We start from the raw sequence: 27,854 nt of genomic DNA, 5'->3' as shown, positions 1-27,854 counted from the left end.
TTGAGAAAAATTAAGTTGTTGTTTTAATCTTTTAATTATTTCTTCCACCTTTTTCTTTTACTGCCTTGCATTAACACTACCATGTCACTATTACTTTAATCGTTTTGTTGGACTGCAACAAAGTAAATAAATCAAAGTGGAGATGATCTGACGAAAAAAAAAAAAGCATCGGTCTGGCGTCCAGTTTTATTTCTGCACCAACCTTGATGCCAGCATTTCTAAGCAGCTCCAGCGTGGGCCTGACGTCTGCTTGTAGCTGGTCTTCCACACCAGTCAGACACAGAAGCTCCATCTCTCGCTCGAGACTCTCCACCACTGCTGCGACCTTCAGGGTTCGATCGTGGATACTCAGTTTCGCTTGATTGTAGCGATTCTGCACAAAAAAAGGAGAAAGAACAAAAATAACGAATAAAATCGTGAAGCGATTCAGAGCTTCAGAACCGCAAATAGTGGACACGCCTGTTATTCTCCCTTTAGAGTAGTGTGAACTGCAGAGACTACAAAACCAATAAATATATTTACAGGCAAACATGAAAGTGATCTGAGGATTATGATGGGTTTGTGGTTGTTTACTAATGTCAAAGAATTCCTTTTTTTTTTTTAAATGAGTTACTTAAACATTTGTTTCATCTACTCTTCTTTCATTATTTTTTTATGACAGTTATATCAGTAAGTGTAAGTTAAAAGTCCAGAGGAACCACGAACTTCACCCTCAAAAATGACCGTACAGTGAAAACACATATTTAGATTTTCATTTGGAGGGCTGTCAAAGCAGACTGTATTAGATTTAAAGAGGTACACATCGTTCCTTATAAACCAACAACTGATAAACCTGCATACCTCAAAGTCCTGATACTGCTCCTCAGATAAACACTTCTTCGCCACCACCAGAGTCCTCAGGCCCTCTCTGGCCATGTTCCCACACTGAAAGGAAGGAGATCAGAGATCTATTTCAGGGGTGTTTTCAGTCTCAAGTATCTTTCAAAAGCTTCATCGCTCTTGACTGAAGTAGAAGATGTTGTGTATTTACAATAAATGTTTGCGAATGTTTCCCTGAGATGAATTTCAATCAAATCTAGGGCAGATAAGTTCTTTTATTAGAGCAGCTGCTGTGCAAGTACACCGTGCAGACACTACTGTCAATAACAGCATATTGTTACCAACACCAAAAGAAATCAATATTGAATAACATACCCTGTGGTGAAATTCAGAGGACACAGTAAAACAAAGGGATGGATGGCAGTTTATTTTTGATATGAAACACCAATAGGGGCAATCTGTCCACTTGATTGGTTATTGACAAGCTGAGTAACTGCAGCGCGTTGATCTGACAACGGGATATTACGGCCAACAGGACATCATTAGCACCATTGTTCAAGAATATGACATACTGTAATTACTTCAACTTTATCTAGGTCACTAATTAAATCAAAAGCTGCCCCCGGTGCTAAATGACTCAATAATGCCAATATAATTATGAACATATGCGCACAAGACCTTCGACCACCAAACTGGTGTAGGTGGTCTGTTGATCTTTTGATGAAATGTCCCCATTAATAGAGATGCCATAAGCAGCTAAGCTCTCGTATATTTGTTATTCATGTTGGTTATTTTATTACTTCACATAAGTAGAAACAAATGAGAAAAATACTGGCAGAGTTCCCACATGTGACAATGTTTAAGACACTTAAACAGTAGATTCAACATGTATCATCTTTATTATAGAAAGACTACATTTAGTATACATTAAATTAACATGCCTTTTTAAGACATGAAATTGCATAACATATTTTTAAAGTAGGTGTTTTTCAGCATAACTTTTATTTATTTAGTTTGAGTTCAACAACTGTATTTAAAATCTTTTATATTTAAAGCTCCACAATCCCTTAACTATTATGTTATGTGAGAACAGCATGCGTCAACAGTTCACACAAAAATGTTTTGAGGATGCGCACAGACTGATTAGAGCACGATGTTTCTTGTCCCTGCTCCAAAACCTGTAATTATGCTGTCTGCCCATCATTTTACATAGACTGTAATTACAAGTAGCCAAGAAGAAAAACTGGTTACATCAGCCCTAACTCCAATTCTGAGCCAGAGATATTGAGAATTTCGGGCAGTGACAATCTAAAAGATCTACAAATCGGGGACCTATCCGGGAGTCAGTTAAACCAGGTTCCTTCAGCATAAGAAAAGTTATATTCAAGACCTTTTTAATGGTGTTTGGAATGAAACTGAATCTTAGAAAGACCAATCAGGTAACAGTCTTTATCTGGCACTAGCTGAGGCACTAATTTGACAAACTGCACCAATCCAAGCGTGCTGCCTTATAGTAACTGTGTGCAAACACATGGACCACTTAAGAGTGCAGGAATAGTGTCACCAACTCACTGTTGTGATTTTCATCCTGAACCAAAATTTGGTTAAGACTAACTTTAATGGAATTTGCGCTTCTTTGATCCAGTTCTGTCCAAACTATATTTACAGGAAGTATCCAGTAAAATCTTTAATATGACTCAAATTTGTACCTCTTCTTCCAACCAGTCGTTATACTGGACGATGCTCGCCATGGCAACATCAGCACCCTTCATGTAGAAAGTGATATCCCCCGTTGACTCCTCCTAAATAGTTGGAAAATAAAAATAGCTACGTTTCTTCTAAATTTGAAGGCATTACTGTGGAAACTAAGCTAAACAGAAGCAACAATAAACAGAATTACAAGATTAGGTTCAAACCTATCTTAAAAATTAGCCCTCATTATGTGCAGGAATAACAGAAACAGGCATGACTCAGACCACACAACAAGGAGGATATCATTATACACACCCGAACAATGATGCCCATCCTTTTGCTCTCAGAGGTGAAGGGGAAGATCTGCAGGATGTAAAAGGAGAGAATCTGTCCAGAGGGAGTCTTCAGCTGCAGGGAGGTCAGGTCTCTGTTCACCAGGGTCAAACCAACGCTTTCTGTCCACCGCACCAGCGCCACCTGAGGAAGATTCGATGCTTTGACTTTAATAAAACAGCAAGATACAGACAAGATATACTTGTTCACAATGTTTGAGGATCAAATTAAAATACTTAAAATCTTTATTTTAGGATGAATGTTTACTAAAACTAACAGGTTAATGAGAAAATCACTTTATGTAGGAAAGAAAATGATGAAAGTTGACAACATGTAAGCTGATTAAATGTACTTTCACATGCACTTAAAGGATGAGAGTGTGTTACGGCATCTCCAGAGCTGCTGAGCTCTTCCCATTCAGCTCCACATAAGTGTTTTTCTGTTTCTCTTTCCTCTTTTTCCCCTCAGCAGGAACTGCGGCCCCCGAGTGAGTGTTCAGCTGCACACGACTCAATCCTCAATGGGTTCATTTTCAATTTGCTCACTCAAAGGTTGTTATTATACTCTGACCTACAAATTAGAACTTCCTGTTAATACCCCATCATTTCTCCTGCTCCCCCTTTGAGCTCCGTAAAAAGGCTGCCTATATTTACTTAACACACATCTGTGTGCCATTATCCTGTGTGTGTGTGTTCACATAGCTGCACATGGACACACATGAATTGACACACAACATGTGCTGACATTAAACAGAGTCCTTTTAATCTACTTTATCAGCTCTACAAAAACTATTTAAAGCTTTGTCAACTTTGATACAAATTGCATGTGATTCAAACTGCGTGTGTTACAACATTACTAAAAAAAAACAAAAAAAACGACTGCTGCGGACTAGTTTACTGCAATGGCAGACGTTCTTAAACAACACGATCAATCATTTCAACTGTGTTCACTGTGTTTTAGCCGCCATGTAAATCACAATAGCGGCAAGTGGACTCTTAACAGTTAAATTCTTTTTTCTGCTGTAATGTCACTGGTAACATAAAAGGGTGCACCCTGAAGAGCTCAATTTATTTTGGGATCATTTGACACACTTTAGATTTGAAAGAGTAACAGTATCTCAAGACAGAGCAGAAATTGTGCATCTGGATTCATGAGAAACTTCTGTTGGTAACTTGTTTATCCCAAATACAAAACTATAAATCGTCTAGTTTGCGTCTTCTTTTTGCATTTGAGTAAAAGTTCTTGCATAACCAGTTTAACAAACCTTCACAGCCGTCCTGCTATTTGTACACATTTTTAACTGTTATTGATAAGCACACAGGGACACGTGCAAACTTAACGGGAAAGAAAAGTATATTTACTTGATTATCATTGTGGTGTAATCGACACCATTTAATTAGCGAGGAAGCATTGCAGTTTGGTGATTTTAGAACTGAATGAATTGAACCTAAATTCTTTTTTGTAACTTTGGAAATTGGATTTACCTGAGAATCTGCAAAGCTAAATTAAAAAGCAATGTCCCAGCATGTTCATATTGTATCTCACCTTTTTTTGACACAGAGTTATCTTCACAAAGCTTTTGATTTTAGCTCCAAATAAAAATTATCAACACTATGACAGAGTCTAAGAAGTCAAATATTAATAGCCAGTGACCACCAGCTCAGCTGCTTTTCAACTGCAGGAACTGAATGGATCCAACCTGGTGTTTCCCATAACATGAATCTTAGGGGGAATTTCACAAAGATTTCTCTTTTTCTTGGCTTTTCAACAGCATTTTGCAAACTTGGAAGGATGAGGCACTGTCAAATTGATGTGCCTTGCATGTATGCCATTAAAAAAGAAGTAGCAAAAGGAGAAGGAGAATATTAAATGTGAAATAGCAGCTGCTGCAATGCTTTTCTTTTCTTGTATTGGAGATGAAGTGACACAATTTTCCTGATCTTAATGACAGCTGAACAATAATTGTCAACAAACTTCTCAATCCAGAAAGACCAAGTGTGTAATTTAATACGAGCTCCTGAAAGGTGACAAAATGTAGGAAAGAAAAAAAAAGCCACACACATTTAAAGGCGACACTCAAATATTTTTTTCTAATCAGACCACAGGTCGGACGACCTTTGTTCTGATCCCAGTAGCTTCCACTTTATGACTGCTTATGATATCCGAAATGATGAGCGGGCCAAACAAACTAAGAGAAGTATAGCGGCTGAGATCGGATGCTGCATTCAATGAGACGAAGGATTCAAAAGAAGAGGGAAATGAAAGACAGAGAAAGAACAAAGGAGAGAGTGAAAGGGGAAGGGAGAGTTCTACCAACAATCACAGATCTACACCTCTCATCCTCCCAGTGAGAAAATTAAATATTGATCAATCCAAGCAGTGTGAGACAATAGAGGGAGGAGAGACAGAGCAGAAAGAGGGGATATAAATAAATATACCCATCAACTTGGAGGGAGGTAGTGCAGGTAAAACAGAAAAATTAGATTTATCTTTTAATACGCTTTAATCTTTATTTTGATTGCCAAAGGTGGCAGGGGGTAAAAAGAAACTCTGCCAGTCTCACATAGGCTTTACGAACCTTCACATGTCAGTGGTGATAAACATGCCAATAATGCTGCAGTGGGCCTTTAAGGGTAGATTAACTCTCCTCCAATCTGCATTAAACTACTGTTAAAAAAAACAAAACAAAACAAAAGCCTGACTTTTTTGTCGTTTTCCTTCTGTGTTCTCCATGTAATCCAGCTCTCGTGTTACATGGAGAAAGGAAACACTGAGGATCCTCGTGGGGACCGGGCTGCATTCTTCCTTCAGTTACAGCAGTAAATTCTCAGGCAGCTAATATAGACAATTAAAAAGCTTAACCTCTAAAAAGAGTTCACGACCTTTGACTTTCTGCCAGTGAAATGATAATTATGACTAAGCAGGATTATTTAGGATGGCTAATAAATGACACAGAAAGAGATTATAAATATTTTTACAATGAGTGTTTCAAAAGCAAAATCTCATTTTTCTGCATCCTTTTGTTTAGTATATGCATGTTTTCTCCTACAAAAATATTAAAAGGTGCTCAAATAAAGATTTAAGCTGACTTTAAAATATATTATGGGTTTTTCCAAAGACTCTGAATGAGCTGGGAATCACCCAGAAACGTCACCCATGACAAGGGCGGTATTGTGACAATTTGTCACTCACAGATTATTTAAACACATCTGTGTGACTGTAGAAAAAATGGACTCTAAAAGGTAAAGAAAATAATTTTATGTAGTGCACTGTAATGTGTTCAATTCAGACAGTTATTCAATCTTAACAATGTGCTTATTTAATTCATTAGCTTTCTATTTTACGTTCCCTGCCAGCTTCCAACTCCAAATGTAATCTGCATCACAACAAGTTAACCTCTGTTAACCCAAAGTAGTCATAAAATATTGTTTTTGACAAGTGAGGAAAACTGTGACCCACCCAAATTAGATAAGTTTGCTAAATACGAGGTGGAAATAGAGCTATAATCTAATCTTTGACGACCAGGATAACCACTGCGCTTTATATCTACCTCATCTGGGCTGGAGGCTTGATACGTGCGGTTGTCATCACTGAAGTCCTGGTCGGCTTCTGCAGATTCAGTCTCCCCGTTTACTCCGGCATGCGACTCGTACACCGGTGTGACGTTGTGGCACAGGGCGATGGCTTTCACGGCCTCGTGGATCCGGCTGCTAACGCTCTTACGAACCTTTGGGCCTGATGCCTGGGTCTTTCGCGATGGCGTGGCACCAGTGGCACTACCACTGGATGGCTGGGAAGTTGCCTGAAGTAAGAACAAACAGTCTGCAGCTGACAACAGTTTCTGTCCAGACTTGTATTAAATATTTAGTTTTTTAAAAGAACTTTATAGATTTGGGCTCGGCTGTTCCTGTGTTATGGCACTGAGTAATGGAACAATGGCCAGCATAGTGTTGCACAGTTACATGAACCTTTGAGCTGTTGTATACAAAATGTCATCACTTTTTTATCCTTTTAAACATTTTTGTGAAATATTGAAATATCCATGTGAATTCATGAGTTATGGCTAAAAATGTGTTTGCAAGGTACCAGATGCAGTGCCTAAAAGAACTGAATCTGGAGTATATTTATATATATTTATCCCTGCAGACACAGTGAGAAACAGCTAGTTCTTATCAATCTGACACACCTGTTCAAGCTAGATGACACAGCGAGGAGAGGACTGCAGCATAGTCTCCATCATGTTATATTTGGTTTGAGGGCTTTTACATTTTCCTCTCTTTTGACAAGAACCATCAGTTTAAGTGTGCGATTACTGAGCATGACAACAGTCCACAGAGCCAGCTGTAGTTGACAGGAGGACTGCACTCTACTGAGCATTAGACTTTGGTTTATTATTAGACTTGACTCCTGCTGAGCAGAGAAAGGGGCTGACAGGAGTACAGTAAGTACACAAACTTTATCTAAAGGGTCTGAAAGATCTACAGGCAGAGATTATTATGCCATTCAGCCAGATAAACACAGTGTCACAGATATAAATGGAGGATTTCTTCTAAATGTACAACAGATACTTGTAGGCAAAAGTTGTGATTAAATTAAGACCTTTAGGTGGGTTTTTTTTAGACTATATTATAAATGATCCTCTTTAAATTTTACACATCACTGTGACAGTACAGAAAAAAGTATTGTATAGCACAAATGAGAGAGGCACTGCTGATCAGCACTGCTTCAGCTGTTCTGCGCTAAAAAGACTAGTCATTTTTCATTAGCTGAGATTAGACATAAGGGTGCGGGGCAGATGGTTTCAGCCTCGACCAGCTGTTTGGAGCTGGCTGAGAGCGAACAATATAATTCTGTCAAGACTGCAGCCAGATCTGAGCCACCCAGTGAGGAAACACTTGCTTACAGTACAGGGAGTCTCTCAGGGACGCCGCATGATGAATGGACAATATGGGCTTCTTTCCTGGAAAACTTATTCTTAGCTCAATATAAAAATTGATTAAACTGATCCGCAGAGAGGGGCAGGAATAAGCGGGAAAACACTGAGGGAAAAAAAAGTATTAATTTTAACTGGATACACGCCCATGCTGGGCACAAATTTTCAAAAGTCAAGTAAATTGTGTACCCAGTGTCTATCGTTAGGCATATGTGTTATAGTTTTAAAGTAATACTGAGCGAACACTCACACTAAACAATCATTATTCTGAAATTTAGAAAAAAGTCTTTTTTCATAATATGGATGCTAAAAAAATTTGTGCTAAAAATTTCTACATAGATTTTATTTTTAGTGAATTAAAATATTGGACGTTATTTTCATATACACAAATACACTCACACCAATTAATGCACACAAACAAATCAGCATGGAGGTGAGCTGAAGGCAACCAGACTTCTTTTTTAGGTTCATGAAGAGATTTTACCTCTAATCCAAAAGGCTTAAAAGTCCAGATGCCTTTAACTCGGGTGCTTAAGACATACACAGACTAACAGTAGCTGGGTTTTCTCAACCACACGTCATTAAGGTTGCTCACCTGTGCGTATGACTGGACTATATGGCTTTGGATCTCATCCATGGTGTCTGTGCCATAGGATACTGTTCCCAGGTGGAGTCGCTTGAATATCATTTCGTTTTGTGTCAGAGTGCCTGCAGTTCAGAAGATTATTTAGACATTACCATATAAAACAAGCAGAACATCCACAGCACCTGAATCACAATTCAACAAACTCTCACAAGATAATGTTTAAGACCCATCGCAAGTGTAGAATATCAGTACTGTGTTGACTATCATTATGTCATGTGTTTTAACAAGATAAGACATAAATAACATTTTCGGTACAAATCCGCAGTCTTTGTTATTGCTGGTCACAACTGTGATGAAATCCTCCCTGAGAGAAACTGAGCAGCTCCTAATTTGGCATCTCTGAACTCCAGCTTCTTGTATCATCTTACATATACACAGATACCCATCAAGCTACAACAGTATCAGATGCCTTATTTATTGTGCAAGCTCTAATCGCTTCCCAAAATTAATAGCTAAAATCGTCCTTGCTTTAAATGTGCAAGCAATCCCCTTCAAGGTTGACACCTTGTGCTCCCAGCCATCCTGCAAAGTTTGGATCACCACCTAGATCTCCAGAGTCAGGTCTGTGACTACAGCACAGAAAACAATCTGTTTATTTGACTATGCTTCTAAGAACCTTATGTTAGGTTTGTGCTCTATATAAATAAACCATGTCTCCACCTTATATCATCCAGAGTTTTTTATTACACAACTGTATACAATAGCAAAATTAAGAGAAATTCAGCCTTTCTGAAAGCTCTCACACACACACACACACACACACACAGCGGTCGTCTTCATAAGACAGTTTCCAATATATCATGGGACCTGCAGGGTAGTGCATTTGCCTTCTCACTGACCTAATCTCATTACCAGTATGGACTGCGTGTCCTTTCTAACTATCAGACAAGACTGCATACAAAAAGACTGAGCGAATGTTCAGACACTAAAAGCAAAAGAAAAAAGAAAAATCCTTGAAAATGGGGGCAATGGCCTTGTTTAATGGATGTTGGTTGCCAGAACGTGTGCTGATAGAGCGTAAAGCTGATTAGAGGGCATCTAACTTCCAAAAACATTAGAGGCACAGAGTTAACCAATTCTAATGGATTGATTGTTTGTTCTTTTTTCCATGTACTTTAACTACCAACCTGGATAAATAGGCTCTAAAGCTAATCTATTCCTACCTAGATCAGTGGGGGAAGACAAAGAAGCATATTAGGACCCCAGCAGGAGTTTATCACTCTGACACACCGTCTAGAATTAGAAAAGAGCAGCCATTTGTTTATTAGTGAAACACGCCACAATAGGGAAATAAGAAAACTTGAGGACTCCTGAGAAGCACCTGAAAACGCTGGATTTTTCCTCAGTTCTCCGTTTTAACTCACACATGCCCACAGTGTCAAATGTTTCTACTTCAGTTATCATCAAATGTGCTTAATTCATAAAGGAAAAATTAATGTGGCTGCATTAAAGACTCATTCTCAGTTTTTTGTTTTTTTTTTTCCTTTTGGTTAATGTGCTTTGATCAGGTAACATCACTTTCTAATCTGCAAGTAGGGATCTAGACACCTTAAAAATGTTAACATTAAAAACCCATAAATGTGTCACACACTTTGTGTAGACCTTCCACCTTCTTTGGTATGATAAGGCTTCCACAGTCTCTCCCATTTGAAGATGCACAGCCTAAACCAGCATCCAAATCATTTCTCCTCTTGAAGCAAATAATTTCAGTCAAACTCGGATTGTCAGTAAAATCTTAAACACTACCTGTCTTGTCTGTCAGCAGATAGACAAGCCGGCCCAGTTCCTCGGGGATGGTGCTGGTCCTCACAACAGTGCCGGGGATGTTTTCATCTTTCATTATCATCCAACCGTAGGCCGACTTTCCCATGTCCAAGTTTACACGCAAACTAAACAAAAAAAACGAAATTAAATAAAATGACTGTAATCCACCACCAGTAAAACAACAAAACTGTATTAAAGACCAAATAAAAAGAAAAAATGGCTACAAAAAAACAAGAAAAAAAAACAAAAAAAAAACACAAGAAAAGAGAAAGAAAAAGAAAAGGGGGAAAACAGATTATCTCACGAATCACAATAAGGCTACATAAACTATGAAATAGGAAAACACTGGCTAATTCTTTTTTCTTCTTAAATAACTTGTCCTTTTGTCCACTGTTCACTGGTTTTAGTAAACCTTAACTGAAATAAAAAGAGAATACTTTGAATTCAACAACTGAAGCAAAATAAATTCAACATAAAAAAAAATCTATTTAACGTTGAACACAAAGATTTGATAGGAAATCTGTTTTGAATGTACTGTAAGATCAAGCTTCAAAGTATTATTTTTTCTAAAATAATATTATTAAAAATAATATCATCATCATTATATCTATTTTGGTAAGAACATTTACACCTGCCAGTGTGGGAGGATCGTCTTCTGAGGTTTGTATTTGAGACTGTACCTGATGGGGATGATGTAGGAGAAAAGCACAACAAATCGGAAGAGATTGCGGAACCAAGGACCCACAAACCCTTGCAGTGCAACCATCACCACAGAGAGAACCACCTGGGCCAGGAACAGGGCTTTGGTGAGACGGTTCAGCTCCAGGTCCAGCAGGCCAACCTTTGGGGAAAAGATAGACGTCAAAATGGGCCGATTACAACATAGCTGTCATGCTTCATCGATTAGAGAGTAATTTCTGTAAAATCTGATTAAGTGTGGCATTTGTTTTTAGCAATTTTTCTCTACTGTAGGACACTTTTTCAATTAACTTGAAATACAAAGCCAGATAAAACATCTTATTCCTTTTCTGGCAACTTAAAAAGAAAAGAAAAGAAAAGAAAAGAAAAGAAAGGGGTCTTTGCTACTTTCCCATCTGCTACCAAAACCTTACAATATGCGACACATGGGCAAAAACAAAGCCAATCAAACTCTCAGCTGCAGGTTTTTAACATGCAAACTGTGTATACAGCATAAGTAAGTTTATTGGTGCTGCCACTTTGTGCTAAACTTCAAATTGCATTATTGTCATGCTGAAGTATTGTCTTTCAGTGCAACAAATAGAAGGTCAAAAGGCCTCAAAAACAGAGAAAGTTCCCATATTGAGATGGCTCTCAAGAAAAACAGACAAAAAAGGGGGTCAGAATTGTCTTTTATTTTTCGAGTGTATCTCCCAGCCAATGAAGCATGTGGGAAAAAGATGTCAAATAAAGAAGCGCCCTTCCCCTTTCTGGCAGTGCTCGCAGCAAAGCCCTGTACACAGAGGGCTTTCATCTGACGCACCACGCTTACAAAAACAGCAGAACATAACATCTCTCCTCTCTCAAATAAAGGAACTGCTCTGAAAAGGAGGGGAGGGGGCAGGCATATATAAAAAGCAGCAAAATTCCTCCACTGCCTAAACCCCCACCAAAACCATTCCCCTGAGGACTGGGAGAGCTGGGAGACCAGTGTGACTGATTTATCAGTTGGTGTTAAACTCCCAGTAGCAGAGTGGGGAAAGGGGAAGGGGTCCGAGTGAGCGGGTGGGCATCTCCCCACCCCAGTGCCTCACTACATGGTTCATGGTTGAGCTATTGAGAAAAATAGCGGGTTTGGGTGGATTAAAATGAAGAAAAATTAAGACAGAGAGAACAGTGCACGCCTGAAAAGCAAAGGATCGCCTTCTGCTTGAACAATGGCTAGTCTAAATTTTCCAAGCCTTGCCGGGGATCAGATGAAGTCATTATTCATTCAGTCAAGGGGGGAAAAAGGACTCAATTACCTCAACCTAAAGATGCTATCAATGAATAAAAGTGCATATTTTACTCCATTCATCTCCAAGCCATTAAAACTGAAAGGAATGATTCGATCTGCCTGTGTGGCTTGTATTTTAGCATGTGTGTGAAATCTGATGACGGACTGCAGACTTGGGACATGAATATTCATGAAATTAAACCCAAAGAATATCAGAGCTTCAGTCTTAGTGAACGGTTAAAGCTTAGAAATCTGGCCAAGAAGAAAGTCAAGAAAAATAAAATTGATCTTTGAGAAATTAGTAAACAAGTTTAGGTTTCTATTTTTCAAGAGCAACTCGCCCTGAGAGACACACGAGGAGAGCTGAGTATTGGAACTTGGATATAAACTTCAAAGAATCCTTATTGAGAAGTGGCCTCTTGTCAAATGACAATGTTCGGCCTCTTTACTCAGACAGGAGTTTGTAACTATACTGCAACAAAGGGTGAATCTACGCTTGACGTCCTGTCAGATTGATCAAGCGCGGGCATCGTCCTGGTCGGTGTCACAACAGATTATATGAGACCAAAACGTTCTTGTGACTTTAGCCGCACTGTATCGACTTTCTCCCCCAATCTCCAGTCTCCATATTGGCACTTCTGACATCATCTCCTTGAAATATTGAATTCCTCTCAGCTGTCGGGCTTACACAAAACACTGGCCGGCTGTTCGACCGGCCACATCAGCGTTCTAAATAAAAGACACTGGTGTCAAAATGGTGCTGCAGCAGGACGGGGTTATGTTATGCCACGGAGAGCTTTAGTAGGTGACAGCTGGAAGTGACAACTTTGTGTGTTAAAGTCACTGCATGGTAGATTCAGTTTAGCTAGAAAAGGAAAAAAAAAAAAAACCTCTGAGATCTTGTTTATTGCTGCCTCTATCAGATGACCTCTGTCTATCTAGCCAAAACATCTTCCAGGTAAAATCGTATATTTAGCATAAAATTATTCACTTCAATCCGGAGACAAAACGCTCAATGGGGATTCTATGAGATTAACTTGGTGTTGAAAATGTCATTTAAATCCTCAGTTAGTTAATTTCCCTTTTGGTTAATTAGCAAATGGTACTGACCTTTCGCGCTGACAGGCCCAACTTTATCTAGAAAGTCAAGGTTAAAAAACCACCTTGTCGTAGTGATTGATTAGTGATCAGAGGTGAGAGGGAACGAGATGGCATGAGGAGAATTTGGGATAGAAGATACTTTGTTTGAGGTGTTTTATCCACTAGAGCTTTTAAACGTTTATGATGGAAACACCACAAGGGGACTCCATGTTTCTGAGTTATACCTTGTAAGCTGGTTTAAAACCTATAGAGGATATGCTTACAAGAACATTTTATTTTGTCCAAAATTCTGCTGACATCAGCAATGTGACTTTAAAAACAGCCAAAGTAAATCATTATTTGATACAATACAGAAGCACTTAAAACAAAACTGGATCCAGCATTAAAAATTATGATTGTTTCTTCTGCTGCTGGTCTTAATTTTAGTGAGGTAACTAAATCAAATGGGGGAAACAGGAGGATCTTAAGCAAATTTGAGACATTTTTTAACAATAAAGCGTTAAATTGTAACAGTTTAAATATTTATAATTATATTTCTAGTATACGACTTGACATTATTTGTATAGGAAACTAGAAAAAAAAACCCTTAGATTCAAAGCTACAAAAAACAAAAAAAAGCATTCACCTTGTTCTTGGCATAGGACGTGTTCAGTACGCTTCTGGTCTCTTTGCCTGTGTAGATCACCACCCCTATCACCGTGCCTGCCAAAGATAGAGACAAGGAAAGTAATGCTGCTCATTAACTGAACCTCACCCCCACCATCTCACACGCACAGGGACACACAAACACGCACACAACACACACAAATATGCATGCACACACTCATCTTGGTCAAGTAAGACGAACTGCATGAGAGGAAACACAATAAGGCTGAGCTGAGGCAGTTTTGTCTCATTGCCACTCAAGCCAACAGACAGGAGTTTAATATGCTTAGACACTCGGGGCCTTCAGCCACCCTATGGAAGCTCATAAAAGCTGATCAATACTCTGCCATCTTTATTTGCCAATTCATTACAGTGGCCTTATTAAAAAGGATTAATGAGTCATTAATATTAAATGAGCCTAATGGCAGAGCAAAGACACTAATAAACCTAAATACAGGCTCTGAAATCCCCAAACTATAAAAATGGCAAGAAAGTTACAAATGGATAAAAAAAACAAAACAAGGAAAGTAAAGTGCAGGCACAACAGAGACCAGCAGCCACAGGATCAGAGGAGAAAGGTGATGAATTGCTCCTGTTGACTTCTAACTCCAGAAATATTGAGCGGTGTGACAAATGGTCTGTGTGGCTCAGCATGCAGAGGGGCTTCAATCTGAATATGCGAGCAACTAATTCTCCTGTCACAGCTGGACTGAGGCCCGTAACCGTGTGAATACACAGTGATCTGGGCCAGATCAAACGCCCTGAATGCTACTGTAGAGGAGAGAGGTGTCTGTCAGGAAGAGTCTTGTGAGGGACAATGACATTTCTAAGCAGAGATGATGTAACGAGTCCAAGTCAGGCTTTCTGTGCCACTGTGTGTGTTTGCTCTTCTGGTCAAGGTCAGGCCAGAGGGGAGAGCAACACCACAGATCAATGCTGTGGCCATCACTGGGAGCGTCACAAACACTCAACTGACACAACCATTTCTGCCAGAATGGCTTGGCTGAACTGAAGGAGGACCACCTCCACCGTGGGTTTTATTAAGCAAATATCTATTAAATCAAACCGATTGCTCAAGGTTTAAACCCATGAATTCTCTTTGCAAAACTTGAGCACTGCACTCAGGAAGTGTGAGCAACAAATTTAGAAAATGCATAAAATAAGAAAAATGAAATATGAGTCAGTGCATGTTTCTGAAAACATTTACACAGACATGCATTCACATCTTTAGGTTGATGTTTAGCAATAATAAAAAGTGTCAGAAGGTGAAATTAAACTGGACGTTTTTTAAAAAGCAATATTTTTGTGATTCACTTTAATTTTAAAAAAAAAATGAAAAGGCTACAATAGCTTTCATTTACTTACCAGATGCAACTACGGTGCTGGCCCAAAGAGTGTTTTCAATGCTGAGACTCTCATGGATCTGTGGGTCCGTGTCTTCCTGCAAATAAACAAATTGGCATAATTAGGACTTTAAATAACTCTTAACTGGTGGTTTGAAATTAAATTATATTTGGATACAAATTAAATTCTACATATTACTAGTACAAACTTAATATGCTTTTTGTTTCTTCCTTTTTGTGACACTTTGTTGTGTGTGAGAAAAAACAAAGCAAACAAGAATCCTAAGACATGGAAAACTTCAACCAAAGAAGCTTCGAGCTTCAAAGAAATACCTCGACGCAGTGAATTTATTTCTGCAATTAGCCACCTTCTAATTAGTATTTCTCAGTGTGGCCCTCAGGCAAACAAACACAAAAGTAGCACCACAGATGAATTTCACTCCAGTGACTTTAATAGTAAAAGACAATTTACTGCAGTTAAACATTTTATTCTCACCAAAAATAAAATAATGAAGACAAATTTTATTTCAGCTTTTACAAACTGTAAAAAACATTATCGATTTCTAATAATTGAAATCTTTTTTGTTTTGTGCAAGAGGCTCTAAGATCACCACTTTATTTTTTAATAACAATAATGATCTTAGCTTTATTACATAAAAGTGTGTACTATCTGATAACCATTATTTAATAAAATTGCAATGAAAAAACTACATTTCCCAATTGATTGATAGATTTTTTGACAATAATTAAAAGGAAAAAGCTGAAAAGTTTGTTTGGACAGAACAGAAATGGTTAAGAGACCCCAGCTCAGACGGTGCATAGCTTGACCAGGATGGCTGAGCTCTGCTGTGCCATTAATTTTCTCAAGCACCCTGCACAGTTGTGCCGACTATAGCAATACAGTAGTCTTCTTACCTATACTTTCACTAGATTTGGCATGGCGATAGAGGCTCCTTTTAAAAAAAAACAGTATAGAGTGTTCAAGTAGATGAGATTTTAGTGATAAATAAGCCCCTTGAGAGCCTCTTGTTTCACCCTCCCCGTTTCACCCTTCTCTCTTAAATAAAGACAAATGCTGAAAATGGCTTGAGTCAGGAGTGCAGAGTCAAGGCTCCAGTTTCGGCTCAAATTGCCTGCCCGATATGATAATTATGATACCTAAGCACCCACATCCTGTCAATCCACTCAAACATGGGAAGAGGTGCATGAAAAATAAATGGCAGTTTGCAGAATGCTTGACCGCTCTGACATTGGCATCACAGTACGGTGTTCATAACTGCAGAGGGTCTCAATGAAGACCACAGAAACAAAGCCACTATATCCGTCTCAGGAAAAAAAAAGAAAAAAGAAAGAAACTCTCATAAATAGGTAAGTTCATTTGCTGCGGATCTGTGGGAACCCATTTTTTTCCCATCCTGCTCAGACTAAAAGCACACGCTATGCAAAGGAAGGCCGTGGAGGATGAATGAGCGCAGGAAGTGCTCGCTCACTAAGCCTGGTGTGTGGCCAAGAGTGAAGACGGACCACAAAGCCCCCCTTTGTACTGGAGCTCTCCTCTCTGTGGGGGCTGCGCTAATCTGCTATTAATAAAAAAAAAAAAAAAAAGGAAAAAAAAAAATCACTGAGCAACAAGCAAGACAGGATGGATAGAGCTGGAGCTGCAAGAACCTGCCTGTGATGTAAGAGGCATGCCTGCTGGAGATAACAACAGGCCCAGATGGACACACAAGCCCCTATTGTTGTCACTTGTCAACACATTGCGGTGATACACATCTTCTATGTCAATCCACTTTCTATAGAAAAATCTGCATTTCTTTGAGATTTGTTTTACAGGTTATAAATATGTCAACGAGCTACTGTACCCTTGTGAAATTTCCTTCGAAACTGTGGATGTCCAGCTGAGGCTTCTGGGCGTAGACGTAGGCGCTGATAGAGAAGAGATCCTGAGACAAGAAGACACGACAGAGGTGCCATTTAATTAGTTTGAAAATGAGACACAGCCTCATTTAACTAGGTTATATGAGTGAGCAATTCTTCTGAAAACTACAAATGGAAAAGAGACCAGCTGTTTTCAAGGGAGAGTAAAAACTGTGTTAGCATTTCAGTATTTTACAGTCTGTTGCACTCAAACTAAACACCTTATTTGGAAGTGAAAATATGTTAGAAAAATATACTTTAAATTTGAAAATAAAAGCCTCACTAATTCCTATTAGAGCAGAATAATTGGATATTGCAGCAAATATTGTTTAAAATAACATATATTGCTGGAACTTAAGTCTTAGTTAATATATATGTGATGTACTATAAAGTGTGTTGTGTAATAATAACTTTAGCACAGTTGCTCAAATAAATAAGACCGATCTTGCTACACGAGCAAAACCTTTAGTAGGATCTTTTGTTTCTTTGGCAAGATTTAGTAAAACAAACAGAGAATCAACAGAGTCAATGAAGGGAGTACTAAGATAACAGCACTTCCATAAATGTAGGATCTGGCTTATTAACAAAAAAAAAGAAAACAACCTCAGGAAGTCACAACAATCACCACTGAATCACGACCATTCAATCATCTGTTCTCTCAGTCACCCTGACAAATAAGACTGCAGCCTAAGGCCTGTCAAGCACCCAATAGCAGCCTTCCCCCCTCTTAGTGGAACAAAAATTGATTGTAAATATTAAATTATTCAGGCAGGAATGCAGCGCGTGGAGCCTCGGCAGCAGTTAGGCAGGCCTCAGCTGTGCTCGGATAGTGTTCTCCTAGCGAGAACATGGGCAGAGCGGTTAAAGAGGAGCAGGGAAGATTATTTTACTGAACCCCCAATGGAGAGTTATGTTGCTCCAGCATTTTCGAGACAAAAGCACAGAGTTGGTGCAGCGATGATTTAGAGATAGCAAGTGTGGATGGTGATGGAGGAACAATACATGACCCTGATGAAAGTCATTAGTTTAAATATAGAAACAACAGCATAATTAGCAGATGTTTTACTGGAGTTGTGAACATATAAACTATTATACCTTCTCAGTGGGTGTAGACATGATGATAATTTAGTGCTTATATTATAAAAGTTTCTACGTAAGATGGGGGGGACATACTTGATTAGTTAGGACCTCAACTCTTCACAGTCAGCAACCCTTCTTGTTGTGAAAGCGCATCAAACCAATTTACTTTAGCTCCTAATATTCTCTGGCAAATGAACAATCTTTTAATGAAGTATAAAAAGCGAGGCGTGTTAACAACGAGAAAACTGGCTGAACTAAAGACAGCTTGTGCCATCTTCGGGTGCCTTGAAACCCAATACAGAAGCCGTGGCTCAATCATCAAATGACTTGCTGAAACTTTAATTATCTGATTGCATTAAGTGGCAACAAAAAAACAAAAACTCAAATCTGAAGTGTTGGGTATCATCTCCAGTTAAAGGAAGCTGCTGTCAGGTTCAGACTGTTCCTGCTGTCTGTCATCAGTGATTAGGTTTCCATCACAGCACAGACATTCGATGAGCAGCGCTGTTAGTGATAACTCAACACTCATTCACAGACAGTTTGTTACCAGAGATTCACTAACGTATCCATACCCCTACTGCTGGCAGCCGTTGTGTGCAGCCAACAGCAACTTTCAGTTTCCAGTCTGTTTCTCCATCCAGCTGATCTGTTCTGATAAAACACGAACCTGGAAAAACACAAAAGCTCTCAAAGACTGCACAGTTGTTGTGATTGCATACTTTGCATTGCTCTTTCACACTGAAAGTGGGGTACAGATACTTATTCATGTAGCCATGCTTACTGGTTTGTTGTGTTAATTGACCTTCCCATATAAGACAAATAGATTATAACTCAGGTTTAATCCAAAAAGCTTTTCTTCTGAAAATGACAATTTTTCTGTGGCATTTTGCATGCTTTAACACACATTATAATGTTATTACTTATTAGCAATAGACTTTTTTAACATTTGCATTTTTAGAAACCTGACAGTGACCAAAGTTTAAAAAGTATGTCCTGTGGATTAAACAATTAAAGGCCAAAACCATGAGACTGCTTTGTTGAACCAAAAAACATGCTTGAAAAGCATGCTTCCACATTACCATGTGCTAAAGAACGTAAACATATTCGCAGCACATAGAAATGGTCTTAATCTAATAACTTGAGCATTAATACAGAACCTGTAGCACAACAGAAAGCCTCTGTGGTTGCTGTGAACACCGCAAAGCCTGATAAAAATTGAGCAGTGGTGACCTGTATTGATCTGAGGCAATATTACATATGAAACTGATGGATGAGAGCAACTATCTGACAGAGAGGGTAAAAGGGCAACTATAAACCATCCCTGGAGGGTTGAGTATCATGGAAAACATTAACACAAGTGGGATGATTCATGCTTTCCCTCTGCAGTAATGGCAGGTCAGCTTCTCACGTGACACCACTGGGATGTGAGGGTGTATATGAGTATGTGAAAGACAAAATATACGAGCCTGTGTGCGAAAGAGAAATATGTTATTTTATGTGGATGTGTGTGGGCGTGTGAGTTAGAGACAAAGACATCAACAACTTCCTGCCAAGCTTATTGACATATCAAAGATTGATGGAAATGATGCCACTAAGAAAAGAGCCAGGATCTGATGCAGTTCATTGATTAATTAGAATTTGCATCGTCAGTCGCCCGAACAAATCATACGAATCACAGGGTGACTTGTCAAAGGACTAGAAGTGTAGGGAAAAGTCACATTTCTCACCTAAATGCACTTGACTCAGCTGGCTGAACTGCCACAGAGAACACAAAAGTTCAACTGTAAGCATTCTTTGTGTTATTTTTTTGGAAAACATACCGTTACAGGTGTGTACAGGTAATGCTGATCTACTTGCGTCTCCAACATATTTTGTCCTGCTTTACAATGGCTGATTTAAAAAAAATAAAAAAATAAAAAAACCAGACCCGGAGTTCATCTGCTCACCAGTTTTTTCAGATGTCCTCAGGAAAATCATATCTGCAGGAATCCTTTGGTTCTAGGAAAAGAAGAAGAAGAAAGGAGGGAAATGTTAAAGGTGGTGTGTCATTGAGCACTATCCCCTCCAAATCGTCCTGAATAATTAAATATGGTCAATACACTGACGTGAAGTTCACTTTACGTGAATCTAATACACAGCAATGAAAATTTTAAAATGGACTTAGTGTGCTTTTCACCATTTTACTTCACATATATCACTGTAACAATGGTGTATAAGCACAAGTTTCACCCTAAACACTCTGTTTTAGACTGTTTTTTTATACTGTTGGCTGTGTTTGATGTCAGTGAGAGAGGATTTCCCTCAGACAGTTATTTCAGGTGCACAGCTCTGGGGTTTTGAGCACAGAAACAAACTCCTAGTACACAAACCAATTTGTTTGGGAATAGCAGCCAATCAGATGAAAGTGGTCTAGAAAGACAGGGTGGCATTAAAGGAAGAGAAGGAAAAAAAATATTAAGAGTCCAAGAATAAAAATTTGGAGCTGGAATTGACCTAGAACCAAACATCACAAATTGATCATTTTTAATTAAATTTTTAGAATTGAGAATGTATCTTAAGTTTCAAAAAAATAAAACATTTCCCACCGTGCAGAGGCATCTAGAGGTAAAGACAGGAGACATTTACCTTCTCCACGATGATCAGGTCTCCAACTTGTATGTCTGAACTTTTCACTTGAATTTTACCTAAGGAAAAGCACAGAAATTGTGAAAGACTCTAGACTTGTATTCTGAAATACCTTCAAACTAAATTATGTCATGAAATAAAATGCAGATATTGATTTTTGGCCCATGGAAATGATGCCGACTCTTAAAACCACAGCCCACTTTTTGCTATTGCTCTTTTTTCCCCCTTCTCACCTTCTAATTGATTGATTATCTCCAGCTTGATAACGTAATACCCTTTTGTTTTCATCTCTGGTCAGAGTCAGACAAAAACAATGACATAGAAGGTCACTCTCAATTAAACCACCCCAATATCCGCTGAGAACCTTCCTCTTTCACTGCGCTTACATGCAAAAACATGTACATACAGTGGGGCAAAAAAGTATTTAGTCAGTCACCGATTGTGCAAGTTCCCCCACCTAAAATGATGACAGAGGTCAGTAATTTGCACCAGAGGTACACTTCAACTGTGAGAGACAGAATGTGAAAAAAAAAAATCCATGAATCCACATGGTAGGATTTGTAAAGAATTTATTCGTAAATCAGGGTGGAAAATAAGTATTTGGTCAATAACAAAAACACAACTCAATACTTTGTAACATAACCTTTGTTGGCAATAACAGAGGTCAAACGTTTACTATAGGTCTTTACCAGGTTTGCACACACAGTAGCTGGTATTTTGGCCCATTCCTCCATGCAGATCTTCTCGAGAGCAGTGATGTTTTGGGGCTGTCGCCGAGCAACACGGACTTTCAACTCCCGCCACAGATTTTCTATGGGGTTGAGGTCTGGAGACTGGCTAGGCCACTCCAGGACTTTCAAATGCTTCTTACGGAGCCACTCCTTTGTTGCCCGGGCGGTGTGTTTTGGATCATTGTCATGTTGGAAGACCCAGCCTCGTTTCATCTTCAAAGTTCTCACTGATGGAAGGAGGTTTTGGCTCAAAATCTCACGATACATGGCCCCATTCATTCTGTCCTTAACACGGATCAGTCGTCCTGTCCCCTTGGCAGAAAAACAGCCCCATAGCATGATGTTTCCACCCCCATGCTTCACAGTAGGTATGGTGTTCTTGGGATGCAACTCAGTATTCTTCGTCCTCCAAACACGACGAGTTGAGTTTATACCAAAAAGTTCTACTTTGGTTTCATCTGACCACATGACATTCTCCCAATCCTCTGCTGTATCATCCATGTGCTCTCTGGCAAACTTCAGACGGGCCTGGACATGCACTGGCTTCAGCAGCGGAACACGTCTGGCACTGCGGGATTTGATTCCCTGCCGTTGTAGTGTGTTACTGAAGGTGACCTTTGTTACTTTGGTCCCAGCTCTCTGCAGGTCATTCACCAGGTCCCCCCGTGTGGTTCTGGGATCTTTGCTCACCGTTCTCATGATCATTTTGACCCCACGGGATGAGATCTTGCGTGGAGCCCCAGATCGAGGGAGATTATCAGTGGTCTTGTATGTCTTCCATTTTCTGATGATTGCTCCCACGGTTGATTTTTTCACACCAAGCTGCTTGCCTATTGTAGATTCACTCTTCCCAGTCTGGTGCAGGTCTACAATACTTTTCCTGGTGTCCTTCAAAAGCTCTTTGGTCTTGGCCATGGCGGAGTTTGGAGTCTGACTGTTTGAGGCTGTGGACAGGTGTCTTTTATACAGATGATGAGTTCAAACAGGTGCCATTCATACAGGTAACGAGTGGGGGACAGAAAAGCTTCTTACAGAAGACGTTACAGGTCTGTGAGAGCCAGAGATTTTCCTTGTTTGAGGTGACCAAATACTTATTTTCCACCCTGATTTACGAATAAATTCTTTACAAATCCTACCATGTGGATTCATGGATTTTTTATTCACATTCTGTCTCTCACAGTTGAAGTGTACCTCTGGTGCAAATTACTGACCTCTGTCATCATTTTAAGTGGGGGAACTTGCACAATCGGTGGCTGACTAAATACTCTTTTGCCCCACTGTATGTACACGGTGGCTGTGAAGCGCTACAATCAACACAAGGCACAGATCTTAGGTGTTTATAAATTTGAAGGAAAAAAAAAAAAAAAAAAGAGTCAATGCAATTACAGTGAGAATAATGACTTCTGTTGCAAGTGTAAAGCCATCTTTTAATTGCATGGAGCCTCAATCATTGGAATAAGAGTCCTCTTAATGTCAGCAAACAGCTAGACGAATAAGGTGGAAGGTGAATAGGTCTCTTTCAGTTGTCTCACTAACCTCTCACTGTCAGTTTGCTGTAGAGTTGAGAGTTCATCTCTTTGTCTCGCTGATAACGTCTCACTTCGTCCACAGCCTCCCGCACCATTGTGACAGCTAGCACAAAACCCTGAACGACAAAGGAGTGCTTTAAAAACTGAGTTTTATCAATAATAAAATCCATTCATTTAAACTACACTGGCATTTGCTTAACATTAACAAATTGGAGCAGGTTCTCACTTAAAACTGTTGCAATAGTAAAAAGTGGAAAAATATGGGTTTATTCTCTTGCTGAATTCCAACAGTACGACTAATTTGGCTTCACTGTACATTTAATTTAGTTGCAAACAACTTGATAGATCAAAAATAAATACATAAAAACATTTACCAGAGGTGCCCAATATGTGTACAAGTATCCGATTTTCAGTGATGGCACAAACTGCGAGCAGGCCACCACTAGAAAATAAAGATTGAGGAAGAACTTGAACTGCTGGTAGAGAACCTGAGAGGGGACAGAAGACAAAGATTCAGCGAGGTGAGTGAACATGTCAGCAAGGTGAGTCAAAGATGACGACAGCTGCAGACAAGATAAAAGAGGATGCAGCAGCAGAAACAAACCAGACGGGATGGGTTACTGTACACGTTCCAAGAGGGAACAAGATACATGTTAATGCTGTTAACTTTACATTAACCTAATGGAAACTCTGACACTTTGAGAACGTCTGTTTCAAATGGCACGCAGGGTGCAGATTTCACATGTAAGGGCAACTAGGTACGATGTCAGTGCCTAAAACTTTCAAGAATAATCCTGCACTGCGTGACCAAAGCTTCAAATGAAGGAGGAAAACAGGCGCATTGTGTTGATAAATCAACATGAGGTTGACTCAATCAGATACCATTTCAGGTGGAAATCACCAGAGACTCTCTTATATTACACATACCAAAGTAGCTCTTGTGAGCGGCTCAAGCTTCTTTGCTAATGTGCCATCTATCACCAGGGAGATCGCAGGATTCTAGTCATCTAAGGTCAAATTTTGAATAATGTTTGCAATAATGAGAGTCCAGTGTCTAGTCACAGATTATCAGAGACAATGGGATCAATGCACGACGCTCTACAGTTAATGAACCTCCTGACCTTTAGGGGAAAATGCATACTGCTAACTCAATTCGTGTGTATTTAATAATTCAAAGTGGAGGGAGAAAAACAGCCGTTTTGTTCACCGTCGACGAGAATATCTACGTCTCTAATAGACAGTTGACATTTAATGGCCTGGGCTGAAGGCAGCCCTCTTAATCAAGGAACCATTTGCTTTTTAATAAGTAACTCTGATGGATCTCTATTGTTCCCTACAGAGTAAACCCTTAACTTAATGACAGAATAGTTAACAATGAGATCCAGTGAAAGCTCCTGTGCATTACAGTCTGTTAATCAGTGAAAATAAATGACTGATTTCAACTGAAAGGATGAATTTGTACTGTAGACACTATAAAGACTGGGAGCATGGACTCGATAAAAGGAAAAACTGCTGCGTTAAGAGCAAAGATCAGGGCACGAAATGCGAATTAAGTTACCAAAGCAAGACAGTTAATTTGAAGCAGGCTACAGGTTGTGTGGGAGCTACTGCCACTCACCCCAGGCACAAAGGTGATGATGTTGTATTTCTGGTTTTTGATGGCATTTTTGGGGTACTTCTCTTCACACTTCTCAGGGCAGCCGAGCCAAACTGTCCTTGCCTTCAGCTCCTTCTTCCTCCGACAAATATGAGCCAGACAGTCACAGCAGCTTACAAAAGAAGATGTCAATATGATTAAAAACAGACCAAAAAAAAAGCAAAAATTACAACAACTAGACAGCACTGCCTTTATGGCTTTTTGGGGATATTTTTTGTACCAGGGGAGTCAGAAAGTTCCACACTAGGTCACAAAATAAATTTAACAGATGATTAAAAGGAAACATCTTACATATATAAAACAGTTTATTTTTTCAGGTTTTAATGTTAGCATGTGGTGAGCTACACACTGCTTCAAGGGCTTTTTGGAAACCATTATGTATTTTTAAAGAAACATACTGACTGTCAATATTTGTAATATATGGGTTGTGGTAAAGTGATGAAGGAGAAGTAGATGGTGCAAGAAAAGGGCATCCAAGTAATAAAATGTGCTGTAGTGACTTTATTTAAAAAAAAAAAAAAAAAAAAAAAAGGGAGCATAGGTAAGGCAATTGAAAAAATATGCAGCTTGAAAAAGATTGACAAATTAATCATTAAACTTCTCCTTATTTTACTTTTTTACACTTTACTACAACTGCCTGACAGCTTTAGTAACATTTTAACAGATTACCAACCAGAACCTGCGCAGAATATGATTTTTTCAAAATAAGAAAAAAAACAAAAAAACAAACATTTTTGAAAACCTAAAATTCAACTTAATATTTGTCACAGCAACCAGAGTCTAAAACGTATTTTCAGCCTTCTTACATTTCAGTAATCACTCTGTAACTGCGTGAGTTTGTTTTTAAATCATTATTGATGTCACAAATTCTCAAAATTTTCTCCGGACACATAGAGCTTAAAATAATAAAGATAAAAATATATCCAATAAACAGAAAATAAACTCTGTGGTAATACACGACTTTGAGGATCTCTGTCGAGTTTGCACAACACAGGATACAAATTTAAGCAATACATAGAAAAAGCGATTAAAGCAAATCTGTGATTTTGCCCTTCCTTGCTTACAATGTTTAAACAGTGCCAGCTCTAGCACTGTGCAGTAACGCCACTAATAGCTCCCTACTAATTATATCAGTACATGTGGTAATCCATTGGGCTTTTGTAACTGGAGGTGGGGGTTTCCAAAGTAAAGCCAGCTTCTTTGTGGCAACAGTGGTGCACACTGAGTGAATATGTCTATTCAAACATGTTCATTTAAATGAGGGGGTTGTGCAATGGGAGAGGATGGTATGGCTGCTGCTGATACATCGAGACAACACAACTGTCTTCCCTTAAAAATGAAACAAAACTTTACATTAGTAATATAAATGTGAGCGATAGAGAGACTCAACTAGCTCTATAAATATCAATAACTCACAATTCAACAGCAACTGTGTGTGTAAACATATATAAAAAAAAATACTATATATAAAAGAAAAACAATTCTTATCCAAACTGCAAACATGAACCAAACAGCAGGCCATCTTATTCTCTTCATTTATATTCTGCAATAAATAAAGAAGCAGAAAAAAAACATTTTTACTTTTTCCTTAGATTCACCAGTTTTCTTGCATCTTTCACCAGTTTCCTGTTTTTCTGCAACTACAGTGACGCAACCGTGACGTCCACTCCAAATTGGTTTATTCATTCTCATTAACGTTCTCAGCTGTTAAACCATTAGTAGCCATGGAGCCTCACAGCTGTGTTCTGCTGCGTCCTACAGTACTGATGTGATTTATATTCCAGGTCTCATCAGTGTAAATTAGATCTTCAAGGCTTTTTTTTTGACCCACTTGTATAAAGAGGTCCTTTGCTTTTAACGCTATGAATCATCTAAAAAGGTTAGCATCTCTCCTGGTGGGAAATCCCTTGCTAATTATGTTAAAAGTCAGACAAGTTCAGAGCTGGATAATGAATTTAAGCTTAAGAGTCAAACATGTTGCATGTATATAACCAAACTACTGCATGAAATTGGTTGACACACATTAGTTTTGTTAGTTTTACCCAAACAGCAACCTCTGAGGTTACAAAGACGGCAACATAAAAAAAAGCTAAAAACTGCAGTTCTACCAGTGGCCACTTGGGGCTGATTCAAAAAGTGAATCAATTCCCATGATATACATGTTAAAATGCAAGTTTGCAATCTGGTACAATTGGTAATTTCCTCCATCATAACAACTCCACACTGAATAATTTTTGGATACTATCAAGGCTTAAAAATAGTGGTGCGTTGCTTCGACTGACACGCGTGCCTGTGCCTTACTTTTACTGAACTTCCATTTTTAATATTTTATTAGTTTGGTACTGAGCACTGAGAAGCCGATATTTATGTTTATGTGTTGCACCTCCACAGTTAACAAATGCCAACACAGCAGCAGATGTAACAACTTGACTTTTATATGCAGTTTGTAGTTTTACCCCTAGTCCATTTCTGCTTGTATGCACTAACATCGTTACCACCATATTATCAAAACTCAATAACGACAGACGGGTTCAGATTGACATTTACTTTTCAAAAAGTAAGTGACTTTCCATCAACCTGGTAATGACTACAATGGGGGCTTATCTCCCATATCTGATATCAAACGCAAACAGTGGCATAGTGTGCGGGTAAATTTCAATGAGAGCAGCGTGATCTGAGCATGACCTAAACTGGCACCTGGGGGGAAAGAGGGGAGAGTGTCAGTGTATACCGTCATGCTGAACGGCTTGGCTTTTCCACATTTTAAGCAACTTGGCAAAACATGAAACTAAATAAATCAACTTTGGTAAAAAGTCCTGTTTGTATTGGCCTCGACGTTCTCTGTCTCTGTGCACTCTGAGTCCAGATTCATATGAGCGATTATTTGAGCAAATGAATGCTATTCAAATAATATGCCATTTGAACAGTCGGGGCTTATTCACTGTGAATTATTTGTGTTTTATAATCCCACACTATGCACACATAAAATTACTGGAAAGCATCAAACTGGTCAGCTGTGAAAAATCCGATTTGTTCATTAGTGGGGGGATGGGGAGGGGGATCAATATGCAGCTTCAATTGGACA

The 27,854-nt window shown here is 38.9% G+C and overlaps 1 protein-coding gene across 4 annotated transcripts in view; it reads right to left on the bottom strand.

The window, feature by feature from the left end:
• The window catches only part of atp9b (ATPase phospholipid transporting 9B), a 42,724-nt gene that overhangs the window by 6,818 nt on the left and 8,052 nt on the right, over nt 1-27,854 (bottom strand). For all 4 annotated transcript variants that reach the window (XM_005739764.1, XM_005739765.1, XM_013912586.1 and 1 more), the window contains 17 exons: nt 24,731-24,881; nt 23,487-23,600; nt 23,120-23,228; nt 20,853-20,911; nt 20,174-20,225; nt 18,800-18,894; nt 17,093-17,173; nt 15,253-15,328; nt 13,868-13,944; nt 10,868-11,028; nt 10,170-10,312; nt 8,373-8,485; nt 6,395-6,646; nt 2,827-2,988; nt 2,529-2,621; nt 841-924; nt 203-373 (listed from right to left, as the gene is read on the bottom strand). In XM_005739764.1, the coding sequence (XP_005739821.1) occupies nt 203-373; nt 841-924; nt 2,529-2,621; nt 2,827-2,988; nt 6,395-6,646; nt 8,373-8,485; nt 10,170-10,312; nt 10,868-11,028; nt 13,868-13,944; nt 15,253-15,328; nt 17,093-17,173; nt 18,800-18,894; nt 20,174-20,225; nt 20,853-20,911; nt 23,120-23,228; nt 23,487-23,600; nt 24,731-24,881 (1,993 nt within the window). The remainder of the gene's footprint in view (nt 1-202; nt 374-840; nt 925-2,528; nt 2,622-2,826; nt 2,989-6,394; nt 6,647-8,372; nt 8,486-10,169; nt 10,313-10,867; nt 11,029-13,867; nt 13,945-15,252; nt 15,329-17,092; nt 17,174-18,799; nt 18,895-20,173; nt 20,226-20,852; nt 20,912-23,119; nt 23,229-23,486; nt 23,601-24,730; nt 24,882-27,854) is intronic.

The sequence above is a fragment of the Pundamilia nyererei genome, unplaced genomic scaffold (assembly GCF_000239375.1).
Source record: "Pundamilia nyererei isolate P.nyererei 1_Seehausen unplaced genomic scaffold, PunNye1.0 scaffold00093, whole genome shotgun sequence".
Taxonomy (NCBI): Eukaryota; Metazoa; Chordata; class Actinopteri; order Cichliformes; family Cichlidae; genus Pundamilia; species Pundamilia nyererei.
This window is presented reverse-complemented; position numbering and strand designations above follow the sequence as displayed.